This window comes from Solea solea, chromosome 4 (genome assembly GCF_958295425.1).
Source record: "Solea solea chromosome 4, fSolSol10.1, whole genome shotgun sequence".
Lineage (NCBI taxonomy): Eukaryota > Metazoa > Chordata > Actinopteri > Pleuronectiformes > Soleidae > Solea > Solea solea.
Window position 1 is genome coordinate 5,486,746 of NC_081137.1, and position 23,613 is coordinate 5,510,358.

The 23,613-nt window shown below is 40.7% G+C and overlaps 1 protein-coding gene across 2 annotated transcripts; it reads left to right on the plus strand.

The window, feature by feature from the left end:
* The first annotated feature begins 437 nt into the window (after positions 1-437).
* LOC131458143 (periostin-like) lies at positions 438-21,267 on the plus strand. 2 transcript variants are annotated; one of them, XM_058626912.1, is made up of 23 exons: positions 438-692; positions 1,972-2,070; positions 7,584-7,648; positions 7,762-7,919; positions 8,003-8,167; positions 8,262-8,408; positions 8,500-8,641; positions 9,814-10,026; positions 10,116-10,250; positions 10,756-10,904; positions 11,259-11,395; positions 12,097-12,227; positions 12,649-12,779; positions 13,402-13,504; positions 13,592-13,659; positions 13,738-13,783; positions 13,867-13,902; positions 15,601-15,867; positions 15,962-15,997; positions 18,712-18,756; positions 18,974-19,060; positions 19,140-19,178; positions 20,646-21,267. In XM_058626912.1, exons 1-23 carry the CDS (start codon positions 574-576, stop codon positions 20,696-20,698), a joined length of 2,571 nt encoding a protein of 856 aa, XP_058482895.1. In that variant the 5' UTR covers positions 438-573; the 3' UTR covers positions 20,699-21,267. The 2 variants fall into 2 exon arrangements, with proteins under 2 accessions (XP_058482895.1, XP_058482896.1); XM_058626913.1 differs by lacking the exon at positions 18,712-18,756 and having other exon boundaries at positions 440-692.
* Positions 21,268-23,613: the final 2,346 nt, after the last annotated feature.

The following is a 23,613-nucleotide window of genomic DNA, read 5'->3' on the forward strand; positions in this document are numbered from 1 at the left end:
GGAAAAATTGTGTTGCATGACAGGACTGTGTGACTGGAATATTCAACTTGTAACTTATTTCACCGTCAAGGACCATGTTGTATTTCTGGACAGTTTGTAATTAACTGGAGGAGGAGAGATAATCCATTTCTGTCTTGTCTTCGGCCTGAATATTCCTATGAAATATTTTGTGTATTGTACAAGACAATCCACAGTCGCAAGACAAGCTGTCATGACTCAGTGCAGAGCTCAGAGCAAAATTTACAGGGTGTCCTCGGTGCTCTGGGATGTGATGGTGGTAGAGAAAGTCATGTGTGAGAATGGGAGGGAGGGAGGGGTTAGAGGGTGGATTCTGAGAAGGGCGTGAGTGAGACCAAGACATAATGGTATGGAAAAGACAGTGAGGGAGTGGGTGTTGAATGGGTGTGTGTTACACAGACACAGAGAGAGACTTGTTGGTATAAAAGCCTCTCTTTTTCATGTGCACTGCCATTTGTTCCAGTGTATTTTTGGGAAATTTATATATATATATATATAGATATACATACGTATGTGTGAGTGTTTGTGAAGCAAAGAGGATCATAACCGTCCAGGATGCATCAGCTGCTCACAGTGACCTCAGTGCTGGTGGCACTCTGCTGTCTAGGGAGTGTGGATTCATCGGCGTATGACAAGATAGTGACCCACAGTCGCATACGCGCCAGGAAGGAAGGGTAAGGGACATGCATGTGAGAAAGTGAGGATGAAAGAATGAAAGTGTGTGAGGGAGGAGAGGGAGAGATGACAGTGTAGTTTAAAAATCTTGTAATTAAGCAGATGTTTGGTGACATTAAATAAATCCAGGCCTGGTTCTAGACTCTTTTGGGTGGAGTGACATTAAAAAATGTTCATTAGTCATTAAATGTCACACTTGAAGACTCATACTCAATACTTTTTTGTTTATTTGTTTTTTGATGTGATAGAAACAATGGGTGGTGCACTTGACCCAAGTCTAAAATCTTTTTAAAAGTATTTTGCACCTTTAAAGATAAATTGATCACCAATTGTCAAAGGACTTCTATTTCTGCTTTTTTAAACACACACTACATTGTGATTTTAGGTCCGAAATAGGTCAGTCTGCAACTGCTTTGGTGAAAATATTGATTCAAACCAAAATCAAAAACTGAATTTTGTCTCACAGTCATTCTTGAAATTGATGCATTACTTGAAATTGATAAAGAAATTAAGAGAGCTAAGAAGCGTCTTTTTTTCTTTAATCATTCGTTTATCAGTGAATTAAAGAAGCTATTTCTCGCAGTAACTTTATGTAACATTTATTTATTATTCTACATTGAATGCCATTTAAAAAGGACAATTTAGACTTTGGACTTAAGATCATTCTAGGTTGCCAACCTCTTTTCTGATGGCTACTTTCTAAAATGCTAAAAATATTTTATTATTATTGAGACAATCTGAAAGAGTTTTCTAAAGTATTTAAATCTAGATTATTAAAAAAAAAAAACACAATTTTTACGGCTTGTAACGTGAAAAGAGATAATAAAGTTTTAAAAGAATAGACATAATATAAATGTGGGACAGTTTATTGAAGCAGAAAGCTGTAGATAATCTTTATGTAGGGTTAATATAACTGTTAACAGTTAAGTCTTGTGTTGGGGATTATTGTTTTTGTTAGTTTTTTGTGTATAAATGCTATTATGGAATCATTTGGGGGGAAAAAAGCTTCCTTCTTCAAACAAAGTGAAATGATTCATCGTGAAAGCAGTGTACATAAGCAGTGACATGTATACATGACATATTTTTCTTTACCTGAATGCACCCTCCCTCCCTCTCTCATACCCTCACTCAACAACTAATCCTCTCCTCTTCTTACCTGTCTCTCTTCCTCCCCAACAACCTGCCTCACCCACTTCCCCTCTTGCTCCTTTCTTTCTTTCCATGTCACTCCTTCATCACCATCCCCCAATCCCCCCCCCCCCCCCAAAATCTTCACAGACCCAACGTGTGCGCTGTGCAGCAGGTCCTGGGGACCAAGAAGAAATACTTCAGCACATGTAGGAACTGGTACAAAGGCTCCATCTGTGGCAGGAAGGCGTAAGTCTCTTTATGTCATTTATGTCACTCCCAGCTTGCACACAGCCCCCCGGAAAGTAACGGTAACACATTCAATTGCAGTACAGCAACAACATTAAGCTGCTTCCAGCTCTGTAAAAGCTACTGCAGGCTATACCATCGGTGTAAAACCTTCACAATGACCATGTTTGAGAGGATTCTCAGATTGATTGGTATAAAAAGCCTCTTGATTGTGAAGTGAAATGTCTTCAAAGTCCATTTTCCTTTAACTAACACCTGAGGATGATAATTAGCACGTTATAAAGTTTAATTCATCTTTAATCTTCCATTATTACCACACTGTTACGGAGTTGTCACTACGGGATAAGATGGTATAATTACTTTCCTATTAATAAATGACAAGTCATACATTGTTATTGTAATGTTATGATGTCTACTTATAGAATAAGACTTGCAGACGGTGGGTCAGACGAATAAGCCAGATAAACATCAGAAGCTCAGTTTTCACTCACCTCCTCAACTTTCACCCGCTCGTTTTTTTTGCAACGGCAGAGTTCAGTGTGCACAGTTTGACCTCGTCTGTGTGCGGACACAGATTCTTTTTGTCCTCCTCTCATCTCAGCATGTCCCTTCATGTCTCATGTTGCTCTCTGAGCTTCCACCGAGGTTCAAAGACGCCTCTATTTTCATTAATTGAATGTCTTTTTTAGTGTTTTTTGATTCTCCTAAAGAGACACGAAAAGGAAGAGGACTCAGCTTATCATAAATCTGTTTTGTTTTATACTGCACGAGTTTAAAATCTCTATCGTCATTTATATCTGGTTCTGTGGATACATCAACCCCCTCCCCCCCCCCCCCCCCCATGCATGGGCTTGCTGCGTCGCCTCCGGCCAAGTTCATTCTCTATTGTAGAGTTTGCTGATATTGTAAACCGTGCTCAGCAGTGATTGATGCCTCACTTCCTCTCCGGCAGATTTCAGGTGCTCAGGAAGAATGTTGAGTCTCTATGCATTTTTAAAAATAATATGTATGTGTGTGTGTGTGTGTGTGTGTGTGTGTGAAAAAAGAGGATATAAGTGCTGCTCCAGTTTCAGCAGATCTTGATATGATAACTGTGTGCGTGTGTGCAGAGCATGTGTGTTATACTTCTGTTTGAAATTAGACACATCCTAGAATAGAACAGAATAGAATACAATAGTAGAATGGTCTCCCAAAGGGTAAATTATTTGTGTAACACCAACAGAATAAAAAATAAATAGACATAAAATACAAATACAATTCAGTGAACGTGATTATTTGGAGGCAGTTTGTTCAATTTTCTATTGATACATTAGTTTTAATGTGACGTTAAATCACTTTTGTTATTGATAAACATTTTATCATTACTTTTGAACATGTCTCTATTATTTTACTGCACGTATGATTATTAACTTCTCTCCAAACTGGTCGTTTAACATTTGTTACAAATGTGCATGTTCCTGTGAATTGATGGGCAGATGATGTCAGGGTGGAATCAGTGGAATACAGCTGCTGCTGCTGTTGTGTTGGTGGAGTGTAAGGCTCGGCTGGTGTTGCCCTACCTTGTAGGTGTGTAGTGTGCGGAGACGTCGGAAAGAATCACCTTTTTTTTCTTATACTCAATATTCCACAGACACTCGCACACGAGAACACACATTTGCTTTGTGTCATGCAGTCGGCTGAAGGATAAAGGTTCCTGGTTGTCGAACATGTTGATTTTACTTTATTTTTGAGAGATATTTTTTTCTCATCAATGAAGAAAATTGACAGGATAACTATATGATAACATTCTGAAGCCTCCAAAATTGTACTTTATTGTCTGTTTTCCACTAAAAAGGAACATAATTGACACAAAAGAAGACCTGAAACTTGTGATTGGAACACTTAACCCCTCAGGAAAATGTTAACTGGGAAGTAGAAGCTCTTTTTTTTTTTTTTTAATCATAGAATTCTATTCAAATGGATTTCTTTTTGCCATCAGTGGAGTCGCCCCCTTGTGGCTGTTCAATATAATGCAATTTCCTGGTTGGCCTCAAAGACTGTGTCCATTTTTGGGACTATGAGTCTATTAGACGGACTTTAAAATATTCTCCTGGTAAAATACAAAACACTTGTGTACACTGTGTTTTAAATAATAGTTTCATTAATAGCCAGGATTATACTCCTTTTTGGAAGGAATAAAACATGTTAAAAGGAGAATTTTCAACCTTTAAAAACTGAATGTAACGAAAACAGGATCTACATGATGTACGGACCACACATAATCACCAAAAATGGGCGAAACAGACGGCCAGCCAGAGAACACTTGCTTCCCTCTATGGTCACAGTGAGACATTGTTTGGCAGCAGTGGAGGAAATCCACCCAGCTGTGATTCTGTCTGACTTGGATTTGGAGTTGATGAGTGATTAGGAAGGGGTGTTAGAGTGAGTCTGTGTGCAGCATTTGAAGAAATACGTGCAGTCCTGTACCGAAGGTCAAAAAAACCCAACTAATTATGATGTTGACGTGAAGTCACAGATGTTTTGAAGTGAGCCGCTGGAGATGCAGGTGGAAACAATCTTTCATGGTGTTTTGATTTGCTCGAGGTGACGGACACAATATGAAGGGAGCAGAGGCTAAATGCTTATGCGTGGTTATAATAAGTAGAATAATAATAGAAGAGGCCGTAGAGTTGTCCGTCTTTGGTCATTGTTCTGTGTGTTACATGAATCCGCACGTCTCTTTACACTGTGCACTGTGTATCTCTACTTATTTAAGTTCATTTTTAGAGCTGCATTTTTGGTCAGTCGTATACTCAACTGCTTTTTAGATTGAATACATTTTAAATTGTATTAATCCCGAGCATAAACTGTCTTAAATAAATTGACATATAATCTTCCGGGTTTGTTCCTGGTTGTACTTTTTTCATATATCGGTATGTTGCTTTGTTATTTGTATTTCTAGCAACCATAGATGACTTTTTTTTAAAATACTTTTACTTCTTTTGATACTGAAGTACAGTAAATGTCATATACTTTAAGACTTTTTACTTAAGTAATATTATAAAAAAGTGAATTCAACTTCTGCCAAAGTAATTTTCTGGTAAGATACTTGTACTTTAAAAATACACATTAAAGGAACAAAAAAGAAAGATATATATTGAATTGTTGATCACCTAACAGAAAAAAAGACTAATGTTTGCACCAGATGCCGCTGTGTGTCTGTGTGTACAGTATGTGACTGCACATCTGCTCATCTTTAAGCCCCCGCTGCGTTGCTAAAAGCAGTGACACTGTCAGGCGCCTGTGCATTGGCTTGTTGCTGTTTCTGTTTTTGGCTTCAACTGCATCCATTATCCTGTCAGAGCGCTGCGGCCGGGAGAGCGATGACTTCATGCCTCCCTGACGTCCAGCTCTGCGTGGATTCTTCACGTGGGTTACATGATATCAATTAGTGTCACAACACATCATGATTCTCCTGTAAGCAACGCAGCTGCTAAAATAGAGAAATTCACATCATTTATTATCACGCGGAACATTTTCAAACACTGATTTAAGTGGATTAGAGCGGTTCCAAAACTCGTGAGTCATTTCTGGGAGTCGACGGGAGAAAGTGAGTGATGTTTGAAGTGTGCTATGAGGGGAGTGATCGGCTCTTGAAGAACATACCACTTCTGTTCATCTCTGAAGTCGTTATTTGTTTTTGGATATGTGTTTTGCAGAGGAAGAGAAAACATGGAACTTACCCCATATGCAGTGAAAGTGGAATAAGCTGTGAGCAAACCTCTTTAACAAACCCACTGAAACATCCAACTGGAATCTATGAAGTGTTTTTTTGGTTGAAACCCAATAAAATGTATTCCAGCGTTGAGTAAATTTGTGGCTCATACGCTGGTGAATCGTTGTTGAGCGTCCAGTGTTGACTCACTACTGTATTTATATTTGGAAGATGCTGTGGTAAACTTGGAGTAACTCCGAAACAAAGGTCTGTTATAGTTTTACAAAAAAGGATCTGCGTGGCATTTTGTAATATTTGACCTTGTTGATGTTATTATTCTGGTTCTGCTTAGTTTTAGCAAACAGTAACATGATTTATATGCCTGGTCTGTGATCTGAAATCAGGCTTTGTCAAGGACCAAGTGTTTGTGTGTAGTGTGTGAAAGACGCAGCTGTAGAATTCACCTTTGAGACTTTTCATGGGCGTTTCTTTGCGTTTTCAGTCATACGCCAACCTGTTTGCAGCCGTCCCATAGCCATTTTTGCACACACACCAATAAGTGATTGTGAATTTGACGTCTGCATTGAAGCCCAATTCCTGTCCTCTTGTGCAACGTTATGGTATATAACAACAAATTCAACTCCTGTTTTGAAGTTTTGAGATTCTCTATTTGTCCGACAAAACTAAAATTGAATCGCACCTGCATCTGGTCCTGCATGTGTTGGACAATAGCTTTCATTTATCAGTGAGAAATCAGCAAATTTTCTCATAAACTTTAATTCAAACTGAGTTCTTTTCCAGCAGAGTCGCCTCCTGGTGGCTATTCAATATATTTTTACTGTATCCATTTTTTTATTTACAGTCTTGAAGTCAAATGAATCTTTGCGGCGATGAATCTAAACACAGCTCTTAATCAGCCACGTGTGAACTCATTTGACAGTGGTTTACATGTAACAGACATTTGTTTATACAGTTGTAAGTGAAATGTATATGGAATATTTCATTATAGGCCTCCTCACTTCGTTCTGTTATTTATAACACAAACTGAGGAGGGTCTGCTCGCACAGCTCCGCGTCTGTGAGCATGTTCCTCTCAGCTTCCTGCCTGAGCGTTTCTCCTACTCTCGCCACATAATTTCCATAAACTGTTTCTTCCGCCCGCCACCCAACCCCCAAAGTCTTTTAAATGGCCACAAGAAGGCAACTGTATATCAAGAGCGCCAAAGAAATTAGATTAAATCACACAGACACGCCTGTCTGCTTCTCTTGTGAATATAAAATACACAAGCTGCAGTTTCCCATCTGCACTGTGAGTTCACATCAAAGTATATACTGTATATATATATATATATATATATATATATTTTCTTTTTTTAACATATTTATTTGGAGCTGCTGAGCCAAAGGTTTTGCTTCCTGATGTCATAGTTTATTGATACAGCGTTGAAATTGTAGGAAATCTCATAAATAAATCTGTTCTTGAAACCTTTCTTCGGCCATCAACCTCATGAGACTTGTGCTTTATCTAGTTTTCATTCACCCCCCCATGCTTTCAAATACTCTTTGCCCAATTATGGTTTTGTAATCTTTAGAATAAGATTCCGTCTCATATCACGTCTTCACTGCTCTCAGTCCAAACACTCGTCATCCTCTCCCTGCACAGATCCACACATTTGTCTTCTTCCTCTCATTTGTCAGTTCTGCTTTGTGGACCTGAGGGATTTCCTTTGTTTTCTCAGCGTGCCTCGCGTTTACATTGCCCATTGCCCCCCATTTATTATAATAAACTGACTCACTATTTGTGTTCTTTATTTTGGCAGCATGAATCTGTACGAGTGCTGCCCTGGCTACATGATGCTGGAGGGTATGAGAGGATGTCCTGCAGGTACGTGCCTCAAACCACACTCTCAGCTATCAGCTGTGGTTCTCAAAGTCAATTCAATGTTTCGGTTCATTGGTTATATAGACTGAGCTTGAGCTGTCTCCCCCCTCCCATAGTGGCTCCCATTGACCATGTATATGGCACACTGGGGCTCATCAAGGCTACAACCACACAGCAGTATGCTGACATGTCCAAGCTGAGGGAGGAAATTGAAGGAAAAGGCTCCTTCACCATGTTTGCTCCGAGCAATGATGCCTGGGATCAGCTTGATTCCGTGAGTCGAGGCTCGATGTTTACTTCCAGGAAAACAAATAAAATGTTACAGGATTTGTAACAAATGCTGTGATTCTTCCCCAGAGTGTGCGGTCAGCGCTGGTGAGCAATGTGAATATCGAGCTGTACAACGCCCTCCACTTCCACATGGTGAACAACCGTCTTCTAACCAAAGACATGAAGGACGGCATGACTGTGAAATCCATGTACAATGACCTGGGCCTCTACATAAACCACTACTCAAATGGGGTCCGTGAATCCAAAGTCTGGAAATACTACATATGATGGAATGAAATAAAAAAAGGTTTTTAACCCCATTTCTTCTTATTATTCTTTGTTAAAGATTGTAACAGTAAACTGTGCCAGAATCATCCACGGTAACCAGGTGGCCACAAACGGCGTGGTGCACATGATTGACCGGGTCATCACTTCTGTGAGCAACACCATTAAAGAAGTCCTGGATGTCGACGATGAGCTCTCCTCCTTCAGTGTATGTAAAATGCACAATATTCTTCAAAGCCAATGCTACGTGAATGAAAACCAGAGTGATGTGAGACCCACTGTCCTGTCTTGTTTCCCAGGCTGCGGCGTTGGCTTCTGGTATGATGGACAAGCTGGACAAGCCTGGACAGTACACTCTGTTTGCTCCCACTAACAACGCCTTTGACAAATTGAGCCCCAACTACCTGGAGCGCATCATGGGCGACAAGGCTGTTATTGCAGGTACCGTATATTGTACAACATGTATAATAATAATAATAGTGACATTTAATGTGTGTGTATTGTTCTTTGGATGACTTGTGTGTGCAAGCAGTCAAGAGCAGTTGCTGACTCTTCAAGGGTCGGACGTTTATCGCAGCAATTTGGAAATATCTCAACAGCTGTTGGATGAACTGCTAAAGAATATGAATCCTACACGTTTTGGGATTTGTAACACGACATAAATAAAACTGAAAGGCGTAACATTGACTAGATGGATTGGCACATAAGTTTGTAGAGGCATTCATGGTTTCAGCATAGACTAGGATGATGTATGTGAGTTGAATGATTCAGGATAATGTGGCAGAGTTCCCGTGACTTTACTCTTTTGGGCGATTGAAAATAGAAGCAAATTTATCACAAATTACCTGCGAAACTAGTGTTGTTTGCATCACTTGTACATCATCTGTCATGTGGTCTACTGTAGTGAGTATACTGCTGTCCCGTCCCCTGTGATGCATGGTAAAGTGAGAGCATAAGTGGTACAAAAAGACACAGACACTCAAAGCAGCATGGGTTGCCAGACCACCAGCACAATTGCCTACACAAACAGAATCAATTGTATTTAATGATTTAGATTTTTTATGAAGCTAACCAAACATCCCCACCTTTAATTTGCAAATGTTCTGCTAAAAACGGTGTCGATGTGTATCCTTTTGAAAGGGGTTATCCATTATATTTCATCATTTTGACCTAAGTCCAAATACCATGCAGTGAATGCAGGAACCTCATGTCTCCACAGTAGCAGCTTATCTGCCTATTTGCTGAATCACTGTCCAGGAATGTCTATAAACACACATCCAGTTAGCTGCATTCTCAGTGAGCAGCTTCCTCTGGGAGCGCGATATAACCTCGGATACATTCTCAGACACTTGGCAAGATTTACTGACCGTCCATGTTATACCAGCCACCACAGTGGCGATAATATAGAACCCAGTGTCTCATTTCTACAAGAGAAGGTTTGGGCCACATTCATTTGGCAATAATGGCTTGAAATTGGAATTCTTGTGGGTTTGGAAGGGCTTTCCCATTACAAATTGTTCAGTTTGACATGCCTGTGTCGTTACAAAAGAGAAATTTGAGTCTAATTTCATAAGGTTTATTTTTAAAACCCTCTACCGCTTGTTCTCCATCAGCCCTGGTGAACTACCACCTGCTGAACAGTGTTCAGTGTTCTGAGGCAATCCTGTCAGGATCAGTGTATGAGACGGCAGAGGGCAGCAACATAGTGATCGGCTGTGATGGTGACAGCGTGACAGTCAACGGCATCAAGATGGTGCTGAAGAAGGACATTGTCACCAGCAATGGCGTCATCCACCTCATTGACCAGGTGCTCGTCCCCGACTCAGGTAAGAACACAATCAGGATTTGATTATGTCCTCACTATCTCATTGTTTTGTCATGTTTAAGTCACGTTTATGTAATTTTTTTTTAACAGCCAAGGAGGTGATTGAGATGATAGGAGAGTCCCAGAGCACTTTCACTGACATGGTGTCTGAACTGGGCTTAGCCGCCGCCATGCGCCCAAAGACGGACTACACGATTCTCGCTCCACACAACAGCGCCTTCACCAGTGAGTTGATTTTCAATGAGTTCTGAGCAAGTGAAAGTGACACAAGAGGGCGATACACTGTACTGTATGTATATAATCATATCAACAGTAAAAATATATTTTTTTAAATCTTTCGGTTTTTTTTTTAAAAAAAGGGCCTCCCCCGCACTAAAAGTACATATAAAAAGCTTTAGTGTAAGGCTATGAAAGCTAAACAAATCTGCACTTATATAAACATATTAATGAGTAGTATACTCAAATTGTGTCATTAAACCTTGATAAATATCACACACTCGACCTTTCAATGCATATATTTTGATTTTCAGATATGTACATATCAGTTGACATGATTCAATAGCCATGAAATGGCTATTTGAGTGCCTTAGATTTCTTTGTACTTGTCTAAGATCATTCACCACACATCGATAGAACTTCTAGTTTAACCCTTTGTTTGTTTTTTGACTGGGTTCTTTGAGAAAGATGACAACCTGTCACTTCACTTCTGTAACTTCTCTGTGTCTGTCAGACAAGGTGATGTCGACAGACCAGAACCTGCTGAGGATCCTGCTGGAAAACCACTTCCTGAAGCTCAAAGTTACACTGAGTGAGCTCTACAATGGACAGATGCTGGAAACACTGGCCGGCAAATTGCTCAGAGTCTTCATTTACCGCACTGTGAGAACTTTGTGCGTTTGTTGCATCAGAGTCAAACCAAGTGAATAAAGACCAGGGTAGAGAAATAGAGAGTTGGCTTCCAATGCTGTAGATTTGAAAAGCCATTACCAGGCACCTTACCAAGACCTTACATGATTTGGTTGTTGCTCAGCTCTTAACAAAAACAGTAATTAGTTCAGCTTTTGGCAGGTGATGTATGTTTCTGCTTAAGTGGTTCAAATATTAGAATCAGATGGGTTTGGATCCTGAAGGAAATGTATTGTACTGTCTAGTGTAGTTCATGCAAAGCTCCCTTGTCCTTAAACTAAATACTTATTAGATTCTCTCCTCTCTTTATGCTTCTTATTTTGTTAGGCTGTGTGCATAGAAAATGCTTGTATGCTGCGCGGCAGTAAGGAGGGAAGCAATGGGGCCCTCCATGTCATGAGTTCCCTCATCAAACCAGCTGAGAAATCTATGTACGAGCTCCTGATCGCTGACGGACGCTTTAAGTAAGAGCCGCAACAAAATGTCATGCATGTTAAGTTTGTTTTTCATATTATTAATCAAACAGACATAAGGTTCCTGGAGTGATGTCAAGAGTTTGCCCCAAGTAACATAAGGAAATTGAGAAAACAGTCGTGCTGGAAGGAAAACATTTCCCTTCTCCCCAAAAGAATTACCATTTAATGTGTTAGTGGAAGTGCTTCACCATATAGATTTGACATTTTATAGCTCTGTGACGAATACTGGCTCCATGAGAGAAGCCGTTGGTGCATAACTGAGGAAGCAGATGTGTGAACAAGTGACCACAGAAGCCCACATGTCTCACACAAATCCCAACATACACAACCGTGTCACACTGCCAAATCCACAAATCCCCCCGTTGAAAAATGAGCAGCATATGAGCTGGTTTGAATCCAAATATGACTTAAAGTATCATTTATCCTCAATAACAGTCCTGCTATTATAGTTCTTTTTTCTTTATTGGAAGAGGTGCAGAGGTCATTGTGTTGACATTGACAACAGGACTGTTGTTAAAAACACACAGTTGACCACATAGTTACAAAACAAGATAAAGTTTCAGTGATTGTGTTTTATATAAAACGCAATCAGCATTGTTATTCATGAAGCTACAAGGTCAAACTTTTGCACTTGATTTCTCTCTGGCAACAATGCACATCACGATGTCTGTCTTCTCTCCTCACTTTAGGATTTTCCTGTCACTGATGGAGGTCGCAGGTCTGACTGACCTGCTGAAGCAGGAGGGCTCCTACACCATCTTTGCACCGACTGACGATGCCTTTGCTGGCCTCAGTCGAGAGGACTTAACTCTGCTCAAAAGTAAGTGCAGAAACACACATAATGTCATATATTCGCCTTTCCAGGGAGGCCAATGTGTTTTTTTATGAAATGACACTCATCTGCCACTTTATTAGGTACACAGTAATAAAATTCTTCTGCCCTCCATTCTCCGGATGGTTGTGCATGAAACTCCCAGTAGATCATGCATTACGTTGCTGCCATGCGATTGGTGAATGAGAAAATGTGTGTTACCACGCGGTGAAACAGATGTACCTAATAAAATGATCGTAACGATACATAATGCATGGGATAAGGGCAGAAAATATCATCTTCTACCGCTTTATCCTCCACATGAGGGTCATTGGGGGCGCAGTGCAAATCTCAGCTGACATAGGGCGAAAGGCGGGGTACACCCTGCACAGAATGTAAATATTGTTTTCTTTTTTGTTGACATTGACAGAAGATCTAAACGCTCTGAGAACCATCCTGCTTTACCACTTCAGTAATGGCGTCTTCATCAATGGAGGTTTGGAGGGAGGAGTCACCAACCTGCTCAAAACCCTCCAGGGCAACAACCTGCAAGTTATGTCTGTAAGTACAATCAGCCTCGTACTATTTGGAAAGGTGATACATTTCTGTCAACACCCACATATGCTTTGTCTCCCAAAGCTCTTCACCTCCCAGTTTTTCCCCATCCTTAATTTTTTTTCTAATTTCACCCATTACTTTGCTTTTGCCCTCATTCTTGTTTCCTATCATATTAGCCAAAGTCACAGTTTAGGCCTAAAGGACATAGGAAAACATGTTTGGGATAATACACTGATAGGAAAGCCATGTATTTCAAGCCTAGAGCCAGTAAGAAGGATGCGATAATGAATCATTCCATCGTTTCCAAATGTGTCTTGAGTCTAAAAAAACAGATCGAGGCTAAAGGAAACGTGGTTCAGTCGGGTGAGTGAAAGGGAGTAAGAGGAAGCAGAGGAGGGAACATGTCCACCCTTGTGCTCAACTGTGGAGACAATTAAATGTCAGGAAATCAAAAGCGCAACGCCCCCAGTTCTCACTTCCAACGATGGAGCACACTGTCTGGGATTTATATCATGTCCCGCATGTGAAACCCTTTTTTAAAAAGTGCTTATTCAGATGTCTTAGTGAGTGGAAAAAAAAGAAAAAAGAAAAAGACATGTGGTTGTTTGGGTTTTTTTCTCCTCAGGTGAATAATTCCATCCATGTTAACTCCGTGGACGTCCCCGACAGTGACCTGATGGCAACAAACGGTGTGATCCACGTCGTGAAGAACGTTCTTTATCCTGCAGGTATAAGAACAATGAGCGTGTAAGAACAATGATGAGAGATGGGGGTTTTTTTTTGGTTTACTTTATGATTTTGTGTTTTACTCACAGACCTTCCCGTGGGCCGTCAGGACCTCCTGGTCCTCCTGAAGAAGCTGATTAGGTACATCCAGATAAGGGTAAGGCAAGACAAAACACGTTTGTGTGTGAGCTCAAATTTCCTACCTTGTGTAAATTTTTCCATTTTGTTTCTTTAGTTTGTTTCTGGATATTCCTACACCGAGATCCCTCTTACCTTCCTCAGTAAGTTTCCTTAGCTTCGCCATCACTCGATTGTTTCTGCGTCTACAGTAAATCAATATTAATATTGTTTTGGTGCTTCACAGAGAGGACCATCACAACTACGCATTATTACGAAACAGGTAAGATTGCTCTTTTCAAAACTTTTGAATAGATTTATCATTAGTGGTGTTTATTATAATAATAATAATAATAATAATAATACTTAAAAAAAATGTGACTGCTTTGAAAAAGAACACATGTCCTTTGTTGAAAAATCTGCTGATAAGTGAAATCCAATCTGCAGCTACCTGAGTACATAACTATTATTATTTCTCCATGCTGGCGTCTTGCACGGCCACTCTCTTTGTTCCTCTAATGTGTATTTACTCTCTCTCCGGCTTGAGCTCATACCTCTTGGCGTATTTAATCTGATCTTTTGGAGACGAGGTAATTAGCCTGTCAAGGCAGAACAGGGTCCAGGACTGTACAGAACTCTTGGACACCGTTTCTCCTGTTTGGCATTTTTTAATGCATTTCCACACGGATGGAAACTTGCCTCGATTTATGATGCAACGTAGGAGACGCACAATCTGATTCTTCATTATCCAGCATGTACAGAGCTATTTTTCTACATTTTCTCTAAATACCTTAATATTAGAATAACGACAGAATATAATGCAAAGTATATTGGTGAGCAATATTTTTATAATAGTAACAATAAGACATTTAGTTGTTACTTTACATGTAGCATTATTACATTCAGCATTACATTATATGTATGTATATATACACACATATATCTATCTATATATATATATATTCATATATATATATATATATATATATATACACACACACATATATCTATATATACATATATATATATATATATATATATACACACACACACACATATAAACTTGGTTGGCGTTTTAATTATAGTTGGCAGCGTTATTATTATTTACTTAATTTTCCATTTATTTCTCCATTTTTGACAGTAACCGCTGATGCAGATAACAATATGCTTTTATTGTGAAGTATACATCATTCCATATCAAAACAAGCACTTTTAATGTGGAATTCTGTGAAATATCCCCATCAATGTCTTAACTGCGATATCTTGACTGGACTAGATGCTCATTGGCCGCCAGGTCCTTTGAGTTTGACACCTCTTTAATTTATTTATATTTGGTTGCTGTGATACCATCTGATATATGTGGTTGTGACACATACGCACACAATGTAAACATATCACTATATTATCTCTAAGTGAGATAATGCATGGGATGGCTTATCGTCCATTCGGCATTTTTAAGCATAAATTGACCAAATGCTGCTAATTAAACTGTCTGTGCTTATCAGTCTGAAAGGGATGTTTTAAGGTACTTTGGAGGCCCCTAGCAAACTGTTTCTGAAGCAGCAACAGTTTGTTTAAATATCTTGACAAAGTGGATTAATATGGATGGATTAAACTGTAAATAAGCATTGATTGTTCACAAAATATCTACACAAAGGCTCATTCAGGAGCAGGAATGTTCCCCGGCTCTTCCTACATGTCACAAACCTGAGTCCGTGTACTTCGTTAACACTAAAACTCATAAACGTTGTGTAAAGTATGAAGGTGAAATGCGACACTTCGAAAATCAGCGGAGAGGAGAAAATGAAACGTGTCCACAGAGGAGAGCAGCTCACTGGACCATGGAGTTTAAAAGCAGCCACTCTTTCTTCAATTTAATATCCTACACACACTCACACACAAGCCTCGATTTGTTCTTCAAGTTCTCATAAAGGGTTCTCATCTTGGGTTACCGCTCCCTCCTCTTCCTCCCTCTCTACAGTCCCTGACATGACAAAGGTCATCAAAGTTTTTGAAGGAGAGCCAACTATCACCAAAGTGACCAAAGTCATTGAGGGCGAGCCTGTGATCACCAAAGTGACCAGAGTCATTGGGGGCGAGCCTGTGATCACCAAAGTGACCAGAGTCATCGAGACAGAACCGACCCTCACTCAGGTGGTTGTCGAGGGGGAGCCGGTGGTCACCAAGGTAACCAGGGTCATCGAGACTGGGGAGCCTACCATTACCAAGGTTACAAGAGTTATTGAAGGTAACGTCATGTTTTCATATTTTAATATATGGACTCCATAAAGGTTTTTTTTGTATGTTTTTAGATGATGTAATGTGTTTTTATTTGAACGCAGGTGCCGAGTTTGATGCTGAAGGACGGAGAATCACAGGTAAGAGTTTGTCCTCTAACAGCTTCACTGACCACAGTTAACAGCCTCTTCGTCTCACGTGGACTTCGCATTACATCTCCTCGGTAATCATGAATTAAAACAGACACGTCGTTTTTCATGGTGTGCACCGTTTTGGCCTGGAGGGAACTGTTCATACAAATATGAACACTCATAGGCGTCTTCTGCCTCGCACAATGTGGAGTCATGTTTTTATATGCACTTGTCAGTGCTCAAAATTCAAATAATTTCACTCATTTCTGCTTCATCGGCATCAGAATTGGCTCAGAAGATGAACATCATTACTTCTGAATTGACAAAACACCACATCTGGCTCAAATTCTTGAAAGTTAAACTTTCTTTTTTTATTTACTAGCAACTCAAACAGTGACTTGGTTACTTCACATGTGCCCTTTGAGCTTACGGTGATGAGCATTGTCGCATATAACCGAACAGAAAAGACCAGTGTAATCAAATCTGGTGGGCCCTTCATGCAGCAGTCATTTTGACAGGTCACTACAGGTGTAAATAATCAGAATTGGATTGTTTACAATGACGGCCGAGTTCTATTTAGCTTCCTCATTTCAGGGGTGCACGTTGGTTCACTGTCACACTGTCCTGACTCGCATGAACTGAACAGAGGCGTCGTTAATGAGATCAGTATGTGCTTTTCCTGCTTTAACACATCAAAATGGCTGCTGTGGAAAGAGGCCATAGACACACCCATGGAACTGCCAGTATTTTAAACCACCTCCAAGAAAATCAGGTCATGCTGATGACATTCATTACATCATTCCAGTTGCTTTTTTTCATAACACTCAACATTTTGTGTTGCCTACATTTTGTAAAGTAAATTGGCTCGGGCCAGAGAGGCACAGGAAATGAATGTTTCATAGCTGCAGCAGCGATGTCACTTATCCATAATGACTTACTGTGATAATGATCGCTTGGCTTCAAGCGTTGGCCGGCCACCGTTCCAAACATCACAAGCTCATTCTGGGTTTATGGTGAAGAGGAAGGAGGTTGAATTGTACAGTTTGTCGTACAGTGACACGGAGACAAAGCCAAGTTTCTGTAATTGTTGCCGATGGTGCAGCATGATTTGGATGTCTGTCCATCTCATCACTTAACCCATCTGTTTCCACCTCTCTGTCAGTGTTATTGTCTCTCAGATGACTCACACCCGTGTGTGCCAACGCTCTTTTGTATATGTGAGGTGAACATGTCCAAAAATGCTGGCTTAGTGTGGTTGCAGGGGGCAGGGAGCTCATAGCCACAGCTGCATCTCTGGTGTCTTTGAATCTGCACTCTGTCTGTGAGCTGTGTGTCTCCCTCACACCTGTGTGAGTGTCTGTTTGTGTGTGTCTTAGGCCACCTTTAGGGACGGAGGTAAAAAACAAAAAATGCCAAAGGAAAGTTGAATTTTTGGCTAATTGGTTAGGGTTAAGGCCTTTGCACATCAACACAGACATGAATAAACAGCAAATTATTCTGAGGTGAATTTGTACACATAAGTAACAAGGTAAATAAATGTCTTAGTGGGAAGAAACAGGTGGAGTCAGTGTCTCAATAATCAGGCTCTGCAGCGTCAACTTTTTTTTGTGCATTAACAAAAAAAAATATGATTTTGAGCCAAGAATAGAAGCCTTTCCCGTTTTAGTCAGTTTTCTTTTCAAAGTTAAGAGAAGGAAAGTATAATTTAAGAGAGTTGACGTAAGAATTGATGTAAAATAGAGATTTTACATCACGTTTGGGATTTTTACACTTTTAAAGGAATTAACTGATGAATGAATACATGTAATACCAAGACTATAATTTAGAGCAATATTTGTCTTTGGGTTTTTTGCCTTCAAAATTATAATATCTCGTTCATTTTAGGAGGCAGAAATAAACCGTGGGCTTCAGCCTGTTCCTTTTGTTTTGTTACTGATTGTATTTGTAGTATATTGTATGTCAAATGCAAAAAATATCTCTTAACTATCAATTAAATTAAAGAAATATGTGAGGACTGAGGAGAGCTTGGTGTGCAGGACACAAATGATGATTTAAATGATTTAAAAAAAAAAAAGTCTTTAACAAACAAAGACAGGAAGGCAGAGTATGAGGCAAAAGACAAAAAACACAAATACACTAGGAGCATGACAGAAAGGACACAATGCAGTTCAACTGAATAGATGAGCTGACTAAAAGACTGCAGAGCACAGAGACTAAATCCACTCGGAGGGCGGCTGGGATAATTGCACACAGCTGAAACTAATTGGTCACAGGTGGAACAAATCAGGGCGGAGGCAGGCAATCACAATGGAGGGAAAACAGTGTAAACACAGGAAGTAGGAAGTGAAACTAGACAAGGCACGTACGAGGAAGAGCTACTAAATAAAACAGGAAGCGAAGAAGAAGAAAAAAAACTCAATGTTCTGAAGAAGAAAAAGCTGCATTCACTCAAGGCCTTAAAGTTTTAAAGCAAGTCAAGGTTGGGTTTAGCAGCGGGCTTAAGGATTACAAGTCCAGGTGACGTCCCTAAAAGCGACCTGTGACATCATATCTGTGTCTGTGTGTGCGTGTGTGTTCACAAACACTGCACACGCGTGTGCGGGAGTGTCGGAGGTGTCTCTGCGGCTTGTGTGTGCCTGTCAGTCTGTCCGTCTGTACAGTCAGTACAGTTGCTAAGTCGTTAATTGACTTTCAACGCCCCTTCTCCGCTGCCCGGTCTGAAGGTGGAGCCAGATTCACCACGGAGAACGAGCCTCATGTCATTGAGGGTAGGCTCCTCCTACATGAACACTTCACACGAACAGGTTGCTTCTTCAGTTTGGGCCCTTTCCTCCTTGAAATAATCCAGATAAGTGGTTACTTCAAGGTTGGGGAAAGAGACTGTGGAGCATTTATTAAGTGTTAACACCATACATACCTGATTTTGTGTGTGATGGTCAATTAGTTCTGTAGCTTTTGATCTGAACGGTTTTATTCCATGTTCAGGCCCAGACTACTCGAAAATCACCACTATCCACAGCAACCCCGGTCTGATCGACGACGAAACAGAGAGAATCACCAGACTCATTAAAGGTAAATACTTAACTGCAAATGTGTGCGATTCTCGTTGATGCTTTTCTTCAGTGATTGACCATGACTTCTTATTTCACAGAGGGACGTGCAGCTCCCAGGAAACCACAGAGAGATCACAGTGAGTCCATGACACGTTCATCAACACCAACGTTGCGAGAGAATTTGCCAAAATACACACAATTACTGCGGGGAAAATATGCAAGACCAAAATCAACTGTCAAACTGCCTTCTCAGCCCTTCCCCCTGTTTGAACCAGCGTGATTTTACAAAAGCCCACAATGGACAATCTAAACATCTCTTGAGTTTTGATGCTTAACTCCTGTACATACTTCACAAGAACAGAGAAATGTAGTATTTTCTTTGGCAAGAACAAGACCAAAGTTAGTTCTGGCCAGGACATTTCATACTTCATGAGAAAATCATGTGCAGAACTCCTGGGGAGACCTTATAGGGAATGACCACATTTCTTCATTAACCACGACCACTTAACATTTCTGGGCAAACGCACAATAGTTGTCGCACACCACACAAGACAAAAAAGTTCTGCCCAGATGATGTGTCAAGAACAAGCTGCAAGAACGGTGACTTTATTCCCGCAGTCTTTTAGTCCTCGTAATAAAAGGTCAGTTTGTGTGCACTTAAGACTTCTCTGGTGGTCATTTTAGACCAGACGTTTACTGTGAAAGGTATCCATGAGGTCTTCGAGGCAATGAGGCTACATTTCAGTTGCATGTGGATGTTCTCAGTCATCCAGGTCATAGTCGTCTTCGGTAGTTTGTTGTAGGGAACTGGACTTGTTTGAACCCTCATCCAAGAGGCTATAGCAGACCGTGTCTCTCAGGTAGCGGCAACAACCCTCTTTCACACCTCCACTGGGTCAGGGGTTTTATGACGTGCAATGATTCACTCTCTAAAGTTGTATGTCATTTTTATCCCCATGGAACCAGGTTTTATTCTTAGACCGGCTCACTAGCATTTTCAAGTAAAACCAATATGCAACTTTGGGAGATTTATGATGTCATTGTTGTCTTTTTCTTGGTGTTTTGAGTTTGTACACACCACAGGCTCCATGTCTTCTTCTCTGTGGTATTTTTTACTACAGCATTCAGAGTTGTTTTGTGAAACAATGCTGTACAAAACAAAAACCTATTAAGAACAAAAAAGAAAAACCTCATTTGGAGAAAACGCCGTTTTCCCACCAGTCAGTCAGAACAATTTTCTGTTGATTCGAGCATACTAGTGAAGAAATACAATTGTCAATTTGGATTTTTCAACAGTCATATCAGAATCCATGCAGCTTTTGCCTGTGCAGGCTTTATTAGCATTGTATTTGAATTATATTATCTCACAAACTTGACGTGTACTGCTGCGTGCCATGTGGGAGGGCAGTTGCGTTCAGACGCACTGTTAGACACTTGCAGTGATGAATGCGCGCCATCTGTTGCGAATTAGCTCTGAATCAGATTTGAACAATGCGACTCAGACAGCTTGAAAAGCACAATATTTATGCTTGGGGGAAATTGTAAAAATCCATCCGACGAGACCAAACCCTGGATGTAGATTAACTCCGTCTCCCTGTTTACAGCTGGATTCAGGAGAAGAAGATTGGTCAGGCGCCACCACAAGCCGAGGCAGTGAATGTGGCAGAGAGTGAGAGAAAACACCACCAAGCTCACCGCAGAGACTGAATGCATCTGAAACGCTCCTGGTTGAGCGCTGGAGGGTCGGGGGGAAAAAAATGTGTGGACCTACAGGGAACAATCAGATCAATTTAGCTTTGTCCAAACCAGCAATGATTGTTTACTATTTCATCTGGACCAAACTGTATGTGATAGACGTCATGTGTAATAGCAAGGCAATGATACTAGTATACAATTCATGTAAGTAATGGTGTGTACGTGTGCATGGGATATATGGAGTAGATGGTGCGTAAGGTGAGATGTATTCTACCGTAAAGATTTCTTTTTATAATGTTTGCTTTAAAAAATAATAATTATAATGATAATGTCACTTTGTTAACATGGCTTGGGAATATTTTTGTATGCTTTTTTTGTAATTGGTGCTCACATCCTGCAACATGGATGCATTTTAAAAGGAATCAAATGACGGAAAAAGTGTCAGACGGTGTTTTGCAATCAACAGATGCTGTACCGCAATTCTGTAAATGATCACATGGTTATTAAAAAAGTAAACACAATTCATTTGTACACAGTGTGCAATGTTTGTTTGTTTTTCTACGATGGCAATCACAAGTTTTTCGAGTGTGATGATGTTGTTTATAACCTGAATAGAAATCATTAATTCCATGGAGATGAGCTAAAACAAATGAAAGTAGAAATTAAATGAGTATATCGCTTGTTTTAGAGGTAAAAACACATATAGATATAGCGATTGACCCTCATTTTGGTATAGTAGCCACATTAAACAGGAGCCACATTAAAGCCTAAATATAAAATATTGTCAAAGTAAAATTGCTACATAGTGTTTTTAGTTAAAATATAATAAACACCTGTTTTCAAATACATTTTTTTTTAATTAACATTCACACCTTTCCCGATGTTCGCCTGAGGGAAAGTCAGAGCAGAGAAGAGTCATGAGTGTTTATGCTTGTGATTACATATTTAGACAACTCCACTGAACACAAAACACGGCAGATTCGAAGAAGAAGTTACACAATGCACTTTATGCCCCTCCTGAGAAGCGAGGGAGATGGAACCGAGGCCGAGCGAGAAATTGTTAAATTCTTGGTGTGTGCCGTAGCTATTTCACAACGTGATTAATATGATCCAGAGCAGCAGCAGCAGCAGCAGCAGAGGGGAGTTACGGTTTGCACAAGGAGGACTGCGGACTTGACGTCACCAAGTGCAGATAACATGGTGACGAAAAGAGGTCATGATTGTAAAATCTTACGAGTTGTGGTCATGTAGTGTAGGGGCCTTTTTCTTAACTGCACACACGCACACGGGTTTACGCAACTATTCACCATTGATTTGGACAGCTTAAACCAAGCATTATCCTTAACCCTAACCATAACCACTTAATATCTAACCCTATCCTTAAGCGTTAGGTGGCACAGCCCTCCCAAAGGGCCAGAATCTGGTACAGACCTGGATGGAATCAGGATGGCCGAAATGGAAGGCATTAACGGGCGTGCTCTGTGACCGGAGGATATCCGCAAGAGCATACCGTGTCGCAGTGATGCCAGCCAGGTCGCTAGGGCCAACACAACTGGACAAGGTTAGAAGCAACGATTTCAGGGAACGGCTTCGGATCAGAGGAGTCACGGAGAAGCCCCAAGAAAGGGACCCAGATTACAGAGCGCATGCCGCGAACAAGCTAGAGGTAGACGCGAAGAGGAAAGCGCCAGACCGACGAAGACTTGGCGAGAAGGCGCAAGAAACGGCATGGAGTTACTGAATCTGAAGCCCAAAGGACACCAACTGACTCGCATTGGCGGGCCAAGAATCAAAGTGGGCAACCAAGTGATGATGATCCTCAACCAAACCACTATTCAAATCTTTGCCTTGAACTTAACTAGTTACTCAGAAATGTAGTCCTTCCTTTTTAGGACCAGGTTTTGGTCTCCGTGGAGGACCAATGGTCCTGACTAGGCCAGTTCGAGGGTTACCAGGTCGAGGCTTGGATGACTATCCTTGGTGACGACTTCTTCTGTTGCCTAAATGTTTTTTTCTGCTTGGTGAGCAGGGCTTAATACTCCACCTACTGGTGGGGGGCGGAAATTCAGTTTGCGCATGCGCCGTCCACGCGTACCCAACGTGCTCTTGTGCACGGTTCCACAGGAGCAGCCTGCGTGTTGATGAAATCGCTTTATACCCACGATGTCAGTTGGGTTCGCTGTGCGTGGAAGTATATTACAGTATTATATATTATAGTATATCATGCTTTATGTTTCTTTCCATGCTGAGTTATGTGGTGCAAAAGTGTTTGTGATGTCTTCACTCGCTGCCTGGCAACTGCTCAGAGCCTCGTTTGTGTAAAATGTTCACCATGATGTGTCAGCGATCAGCGGTACGGTTCGAAAACAAAGAAGCATTTTTATTAATGTCGCTCACAAAGACAAAGCAACATGCAGTTGTGTCCACTTAGTCCATGTTTCCAGAGGAACATCTGCTTGTCGTTCCGTCCATTTGATGTCATGAGTCATTGTCAAACAGGACAGATGTGTCGCATGTCGAGGAGAGAGTTGGCAGAAGTGCCGCTGGTATGTTGGAACTGGATTTCACACACTGTGAGGCACTTGTGCGAACCACTTTCACGCCACAGGACCTGGTGGGTAACGGAAACAGCCCAATATTTATGATACCACTAACTTCAAATGTTGTTCGTAGATGTTTGTTATGACAAAGGAGGTTTTTGTGCCCTCACTCTGGCGACGGCGTGAATAAAATTGATGGATGAATCTCACAAAGTCATGGATACGATTTAGCTCATGTGCATCTCGTTCCAGAAATTACAGTTGGCCAAGTATGAACTCACTCGACTTACTTATTCACAGCAAGTGAAACCAATCAAATAAAATGGAATAAAAAAAA